The 7500-nt window shown below is 57.3% G+C and overlaps 4 protein-coding genes across 4 annotated transcripts in view; 2 read left to right on the forward strand and 2 right to left on the reverse strand.

The window, feature by feature from the left end:
• The window catches only part of EAH_00020030 (hypothetical protein, conserved), a gene marked incomplete at both ends in the record, with an annotated part of 3828 nt that extends 848 nt beyond the window's left edge, over window positions 1–2980 (reverse strand). Inside the window, 3 exons of the mRNA XM_013397222.1 lie at window positions 98–346; window positions 923–985; window positions 1259–2980. Coding sequence (XP_013252676.1) covers window positions 98–346; window positions 923–985; window positions 1259–2980 — 2034 coding nt within the window. The remainder of the gene's footprint in view (window positions 1–97; window positions 347–922; window positions 986–1258) is intronic.
• Window positions 2981–4025: 1045 nt separating this feature from the next.
• EAH_00020040 (hypothetical protein) lies at window positions 4026–4970 on the forward strand (the record flags this gene model as incomplete). The annotated part of the gene is made up of 2 exons (XM_013397223.1): window positions 4026–4759; window positions 4892–4970. 2 exons carry the CDS (start codon window positions 4026–4028, stop codon window positions 4968–4970), a joined length of 813 nt encoding a protein of 270 aa, XP_013252677.1.
• Window positions 4971–4982: 12 nt separating this feature from the next.
• Window positions 4983–6068, reverse strand: EAH_00020050 (hypothetical protein; the record flags this gene model as incomplete). Its single annotated transcript, XM_013397224.1, has 2 exons — window positions 4983–5063; window positions 5241–6068. The coding sequence occupies 2 exons, from the start codon at window positions 6066–6068 to the stop codon at window positions 4983–4985; spliced, it is 909 nt and encodes a 302-aa protein (XP_013252678.1).
• Window positions 6069–7355: 1287 nt separating this feature from the next.
• EAH_00020060 (hypothetical protein) overlaps window positions 7356–7500 on the forward strand; it is a gene marked incomplete at both ends in the record, with an annotated part of 3868 nt that continues 3723 nt past the window's right edge. Inside the window, one exon of the mRNA XM_013397225.1 lies at window positions 7356–7362. Within this exon, the coding sequence (XP_013252679.1) occupies window positions 7356–7362 (7 nt within the window). The remainder of the gene's footprint in view (window positions 7363–7500) is intronic.

Below are 7500 nucleotides of genomic sequence, written 5' to 3' on the forward strand. Positions count from 1 at the left end.
AGCAGCAGCGAGTTGGGAGGAGCAGCACACCTGGGGTTACTGTTGGCTCCAGGTTTGCTGCTACCAGCAGCAAAAGAGGTTTTCTATATGTAGACACCTGAACATCAAGAAGCTCATCTTCGCTGCTGCTGCCGCTGCTGCTGCTGGTTCTGCTACTGCTGCTGCTGCAGACAGGCTCAACGCTACTCTGCTGCTGTTTCTTCCGCTGGCGAGCGGGAGGAGGAGAGTCGTGCTGCAGCTGCTGCTGCCTGGCTTGCTGCTGCTGCAGGAGCGCTGCTGCAGCAGCTTCTCTAGCAATGATTTTGTCTTGCTGCTGCTGCAGCCTCTGCTGCTGCCTCCGCTGTATCTGCAGCAGCACACACGTCAAACCCAATTTGCTGCTGAGGAGCAGCAGCAGCACATGCACGGGAGTGTAACGCTAAGAGCAGCAGCAACAAACCCTAAACCCTAAACCCTAAACCCTAAACCCTAAACCCTAACCTGCTGCTGCAGCAATTTAAGTGTCTCCCTCATTCCACAGACAAAACGACGGCGAGATGCAGCACGCAGCGGCGCGCGTTGCTGCAGCCGCAGCTGCAGCAGCAGCAGCAGCAGCAAGAGCAGCAGCACAAGCAGCACAAGCAAGAACGAGGCACTGCAGCAGCAGAAGGCTGGGGAGCCACAGCAGGGAACATATAACAGCAGCAGCAACAGCTGCAGCAGCAGCAAATCAGGTGTACGGAAGCGCCCAGAAGGCGCAGCTGGAGCAACACAAAACAGCAGCAGCAGCAGCAGAGGCAGCCGCAAGAGCAGCAGCAGCAGCAGCAGCACGGCAGGTAGCCGCAAGAGCAGAAGCAGCAGCAGAGGCAGCCGCACGAGCAGCAGCAGCAGTAGTAGAGGCAGCAGCAGCAGCAGCAGCAGCAGCAGCAGCAGCAGCACGTACATGAAAGCCCCGCAGTGTCTTTAGCAGCGTTGATGCTGCAGCATCGATCTCAGGTGACGTCATCTGCATATACACCCCAACAAAATGCATACACTCAGCTGCTGCAGCAGCAGCGAACAGCAGCAGCAACAACAGCAACGGCAGCAGCAGCAACAACCGTGTCATACAGCAGCAAGATCAGCAGCAGCAGCAAAGTGAGTGGCACAACGGCATCCACAGTGGTGCTGCAGCAGCAGCAACTGTCGCTGCGACAGCAGCAACAGGACGTAGCAGCCGCTGCTGCAGCCCGCATCTGCTTCTGCTGCTGCTGCTGTTGCTGTTGCTGCTGCTGCATACCTTGCCTAGTTCGGGGTGTACATGCAGCTGCTTTGCTCGAACAGCCAACGCCCAGCGTAGGGGCTCCATATTGTCGAGAAGGCGCTCCCTAATAGCGTTGCTGCTGCTGCTGTTTAGTCCTGCAGCAGCAGCATCATCTGCTGCTGTTGTTTCATCTTCTGCTGCTGCTGCTGTTGCTTTGTCTGCTGTTGTCGTTGCTTCTGCTGCCGTTGCTGCTCCTGCAGCAGAAACAGCTTCCGTCGAGGGACCGCCAGCAGCAACTCCATTCAAGTCGGGAGTGCTGCTTGCTGCTGCTGCTGCTGTTGCTGCTGCTGCTGTTGCTGCTGCTGCTGTTGCTGCTGCTGCTGTTGCTGCTGCTGTTGCTGCTGCAGAAACTTCTGTCTCGCCGTTGCAACCCTCTTCGTCTCTTTGGGGTTGGCTTGTTGCATTTTGCTGCTGTTCCTGCTGCTGCTGCTGCTGCTGCTGCGGCTGTAGGTGTTGATGCAGCAGCTGCTGCTGTTGCATCTGCTGCAGCAGGATTTCTCTCTGTTCTCTTTCTTGCTGCAGCAGCTTCCGCATGCTTCTTCCCTCTCTCTTTTTAACAAGTGATTTACCTTTAAACCGCAAACCCTTTAGAGACATACCTGCAGCAGCAGCAGCAGCAGCACTCACCTCTGGCACAGTCGCAGCAACGCAGCGATGCCGCTGCTGCTGCTGCTGCTGCTGCTGCTGCTGCTGCCGCTGCTGCTGCGGACTCTGTTTCTTCCGCTGCTGCTGCTCCTGCTGCTGCTGCTGCTGCTTGACGCACAGGGCCAACGCCACAGCAACAGTCGGGCGGCCTCGGTACTTGCTGTTGCTGCTGCTGCTGCTGCTACTAGGGCAGGCAGCTGTTTCACTCACAAGAACGTCAGCGCTGCTGCTGCTGCTGCTGCTGTTGCTGCTCTTTGGCTGGAAGTGTGGGGCCCCTCGAAGGGTCGCAGCAACAGAGAGAGAAGGAAACTCATCGTCAAAGGTAAGCTGCTGCTGCTGCTGTTGTTGCTGTTGCTGCTGCTGCTGCTGCTGCTGCTGCTGCTCCTCTTCCTGCTGTTCCTGTCCCTCTTCCTGCTGCTCCTGCTCCCGCAGCTGCTGCGTTTGCTGCTGCTGCTCTGGGCCGTGCTGTTGCTGCTGCTGCTTGTGTTGCTGCTGCTGCTTGTGTTGCTGCTGCAGCTGCTTGTGTTGCTGCTGCTGCTGCCATTGCTGTTTCTGGTGCAGTTGTGGCTGTCGCTGCCGCAGGTGTTGCTGCCCCTGCTTCTGCGGTTCTTGTTGCTGCTGATGCTGCTGCTGCTGCTGCGGCTGGCGCCTATGGCGTTGATACAGCTGCTGCTGTTGCCTCTGCTGCTGAACCTGTTGCTGCTGCTGCTGCTGCTGCTGGTTATTCCGATTTTGCTCGCCCTGACGTTTTTGCCCGGCTGGCTGCCTCTGCTGCTGTTCTCGCTGCTGCTGCTGCTGCTGTTGCTTCTGCTGCTCTTGCAGCGTTCGTTGTTGTTGCCCCTTATGCGGTTTCTGCTGCTGCTGTTGTTGTTGCTGCTGCTGCTGCGGCGGCGGCGTTTGCTGGTCCAGCTGCGGCAGTGGTGTTTGCTGCTGCTGCTGCTGCGTCTGCTGCGTCTGCTGCTGCTGCTGCTGTCTTGGATCTTCATGAACGCCTTTGCGGCTGACCCTGAGCGGTGCAACGCAGCGCTCATTTCTCTCTCCTCGAGACTCCATGATGCTGCTGCTGCTGCTGCTGCTGCTGCTGCTGCTGTTACCGCTGCTGTTGCTGCTGCTGTTGCTGCTGCTGTGGTTGTTTATGGTGTTGCTGCAGATGCTATTGCACCTGCTGCTGTAGTTGCTGTTGCTGCTGCTGCTGCTGCATCTGTTGCCGGGGTGATTGCTATTGCTGCGGGTGTTTCTGCTGTTGGTGCTCGAGGCTCCGCATGCAGATACTCAGGCTTGTATATAGAACTGCTGCTGCTCGTTGCTGCTGCACGGGGCTCTACTCTAAGACTTTTCCGTGGCTCTCAGCAGCCACTAGCAAAATATAAATTAAAATTTTCATTTTATATCCAAGTCAAACCCTAAACCAAACAGAAGACAACAAGGGGCCCCCCAGGGGGGCCCCCGAGGGGCCCTCCGAGGGTCCCATGGGGGCCCCTGGGGGCCCCCCCAGGGGCCCCCTGTCTCTAAGGGCCCCCCTTTGGGGGCCCCCAAAAAGGGTACTCAGAGGCCCCCTAGGGACTTTAGGATCCCTTAAGGCAACCCTTAGGGGCCCCCCAAAGGGGGCCTTGGGGGCCCTGGGGGGCCCCTTAGGGGCCCCCCCCTGGGTAAGTTGGGGGCCCCTAGGGGGCCCCCAGGGGGCCCCTCAGGGGCCCCCTAGAATGTTGGGGGCCCCCGGGGGCCCTATTAGGGTCTGGTTAGGGTTGAGATTATTGTTGTTTAGAATAATATTTAATTTAGAATGCAAGGAAATGTAATAAATTGTAGCGGCAATCGAAGGCTGTAGCAGACGAGCAGCAGCAGCAGCAGCAGCAACGGCAACAACAACAACAACAACAACAGCACATTCCACACGCAGCGCTGCTGCTGCAGCTGCTGCAGCTGCTGCAGCTGCTGCAGCAGCAGCAGCAGTTGCAAGTGCCACAGAACAAACACCAGCACAGGGGGAGTGGGGCAAAAGACTGCAGCACTAAAAACAGCAACAGCAGCAACAACGACAGCAGCAGCAGCAGAAGCAGCAGTAGCAGCAGCAGCAGCAATCACCATATATAATGCAATGTTAGGAGGTCCCTCTGGCCGTCGTGCATCTTCAGCCTCAGTTGCTGCAACAGCAGCAGCTGCTGCAGCAGTGGCGACCCCTGCAGCAGCAACGCGAGCAGCAGCAGCAAAAGCTGCTGCTGATGTTGCTGCTGCTGTTGCCTCTGCTGCTGCAGTCCTCTCTTCAGCAGCAGCTGAAATCGCAGCAGCAGCAGCAACAGCAGCAAAAAAAGCAGAAGAAACCGGCAAGTCAACAGAAGACGCCTCTCAAGACACCAGTGAAGCAGCAACTGCAGCAGCAGCAGCAGCAGCTGCTGCTGCTGCTGCTGCAGTTGAAGAAGCTGCAGAGGTTTTGCAGCAGCAACGTGAGGCGGGTTGTTCTAAGCATGAAGAGCCCGCTCTTGATTTGCTACTGCCGCTGCTGCTGCAGCGGCTCGATTGGCTAGTCCGACAGCAGCAGCAGCAGCAGCAGCAGCAGCAGCAGCAGCAAGTGCAGCAGCAGCAGCAACAACAGAAACTGCAGCAGCAGCGAGCTGCATCATTGCGAGATAAGGGAGAACGCTACAGTCGAGCCAAGGGGCAACCAGAAACACGGCAGCAGCAGCAACACCAGCAAGACCAGCAGCAAGAGCAGCAGCAGCAGCAAGAGCAGGAGCAGCAGCATCAGGCGGAGGAGCAGGAGGAAGAGCAGCATCAGCGAGAGCAGCAGCAGCAGGAGCAACAGCAGCATGCAAGCTACACGCTCTATAGTGGGTTTCTGCTGCTGCTGTTGCTGCTGCTGCTGCTGTGTTGCAGTTTGTTGCTTCTGATGCACATTGCATTGTCTATCCAGCCCTGTCTATCACTGCTGCTGCTGCTGCTGCTGCTGGTGCTGTGTTGCTGCAGTTCGAGGCCTAAGCCGCAGCAGCAGCAACTCCGCGTTGAGATGTCTCTTCAGCTGCTTCGGCTTTGTCTCCTCCTTTGAGAGAAAGCATGGCTACTGCTTTGTAGTGTACGCACACCCTGCTGCTGCTGCTGCTGCTGCTGCTGCTGGTCCTGCTGCAGAAGCTAGGATGCCCTGTGCAGCAGCAGCAGCAGCAGCAGCAATCCTGTTTCTTGATAAAGCAGCCAGCGGCTGCAGAAGAGAGAAGCAGTTATCTGTACACCTCGCGAGGGTCTCGCCTCCCTTACCGCAGCACTTCCTCAGCAGCAGCAGCAGCAGCAGCAACAGCAACAGCAGCAGCACTAGTAGTACGTGCAGGTGCAGCTGCTGCAGAGAAGCCTCTCCATTTGATGCTGCTGCAGCTACTGCTGCAGCTGCTGATGCCTTCATCTTCCGCGACAGCAGCACAGGAGCATCAGCAACAGCAACAGAGCCGCGGGCAGCAACAACAGTAGCAGGAGAAGCAACAGCTGCAGCAGCAACCGCTGCAGCAGCAACCAGCAGCATCGACACCCCTTTGCTGCTGCGGCACATTTCATCTTTTATTTCGCTGCTGCACGGACAGCAAAAGAAAATCCCATTCATGCAAATCGTGAGCTGCTGCTGCTGCTGCTGTTGTTGCTGCTGCTGCTGCTGCTTGCGCTGCTGCTGTTCCTTGTGCTGCTGCTGCTTCTTGTGCTTGTGCTGCGGCTGGTGCTGCTGCTGCTTGTTGTTGCTGCTGCTTGTTGTTGCTGCTGCCTGTCTCCACAATTTTGCAGTGTGCGCCTCGCGGCTCCCGTTGCTGCTGCTGGTGTTGCTGCTGCTGCTGCTGGTGTTGCTGCTGGTGTTGCTGCTGCTGCTGCTGGTGTGGCTGGTGGTGTTGCTGCTGCTGCTGCTGGTGTGGCTGGTGGTGTTGCTGCTGCTGCGGGTGTGCTGTCTACTGTGTTCCCCGCAGTCACTGCAGCTGCTCCTCATTATGATATCGCTGCGGTTGCTGTTGCTGCTGCTGTCGGTGCTGTTGCTGCTGCTGCTGCTTCTGCGATTGCTGCTACCGTTGTTGCTGCTGCTGCTGCTTATTCTGCAGGCAGCACGAGGACGGGGTTTTGTAGCAGCAAAGGAATTGACGGAGGCCTTAGGTGTTACTGCTGCCATGTAAGGCATCTTACTGCAGCAGCAGCAGCAGCTGCTGCTACTGCTGCTGCTGCTGCCGCTGCTGCTATTGTTGTGGCTTTGTTTTGAGGGGCGTAGCTGTGTCTGTTTGTTTTGTTTTTTCTGGTGTGTATCTATCTCCTACGTACACCGCAAAACAGCAGCAGCAAACTGCTGCCGCAGGCAGGGCTGCATGCTTCAGCAAGTCGAAAGCAGCAGCAGTAGTAGCAGCAGCAACAGCAGCAGCAGCGGCTCGCTGCTGCGTTGTTAGTTTGTCTATATGTACGGGTGTAGACTTCTCTCACTGACTCACAGCAGCAGAAGCAGCACAGCAGCATCAACAGCAGCAAGGCCAGCAGCAGCAGCAGCAGCAGCAGCAGCAGCAGCAGCAGGTTTGAGTTTTTGTGCAGGATGAGTGCAACGCGGCAGCTGCTGCGTTTTTCTTCCCTCGATATTTCTGCGTTTGTCTTCGTGCCTGGGGACGGCTCGCACCCAGTAAAACAAAATTACCTTTCTGTTGCTGCTGCTGCTGCTGCTGCTGCTGTTGCTGCTGCTGTTGCTGCTGCTGTTTATGCTGCTCGAACTGCTGCTGGTAGTGCTGCTGCACCACGAGCAGTCGTCTTCGGGCGCAGCTAAAACTCGCACAAAAAAAAGGCAGCAGCATTTGCTGCTGCTTCTGCTGCAGCAGCAGGAAATAATGCACCAGCAGCAGCAGCAGCAGCAACAGCAAAGGCAACAGCGACAGGTTTGATGTTTACGTTGCTTGCTGCTGCAGAGGACTGCAGCAGCAGTCTGCCTCCGCACACCCCCCTCCTGGCGGTGCATCTCAGTCGACCCTCGCATGCAGCAGCAGCAGCAGCAAGGGCTGCCTAACACCACTGCTGCTGCTGCAGCAGCAGAAGGTGGGGCCTGATCTTGTTGTGCTGCTGGGGGTTCATTCGCATGCTCCGCTGCAGCAATTCTTCGACAAGCTGCAGCAGCAATATAAAACAGCAACACACTTCCTTGCCGTCTCGCTCCCCTGCTGCGGTAGGCCTGCTGCTGCTGCTGCTGCTGCTGCTGTTGCTGCCACACGCTCCTATGATGCTGTTCTGCTGCTGCTGCTGTTCCTCCTGGTGCTGCTGCTGATGCTGGTGATGGCCCTGTTGCTGTTCTGTTGCTGTTGCTCCTACTGTTCCTACAGCTCTTGCTGCTGCTGCTGCTGCTGCTGCTGCTGCTGCTGCTGCTCAGGATCTTGCGGCTTTCTAAAGGGAAGTGCGGTAAGTCGCTACAGAGACGCCGGCATACTGTCACCCCAAAATGAGGTGTACGTACACCACGTGCCTGCTGCAGCTGCAGCGGCTCCTGCTGCTGCTGCTGCTGCTGTAGCAGAATAGTGCACAGCAGTAGCAGCAGCAGCTGCTGCTGCTGCTGTTGCGGATGGTTGACAAAACAAAAGCATGCA

Source organism: Eimeria acervulina, genomic scaffold, assembly GCF_000499425.1.
Source record: "Eimeria acervulina Houghton genomic scaffold, Eah_scaff137, whole genome shotgun sequence".
NCBI lineage: Eukaryota > Apicomplexa > Conoidasida > Eucoccidiorida > Eimeriidae > Eimeria > Eimeria acervulina.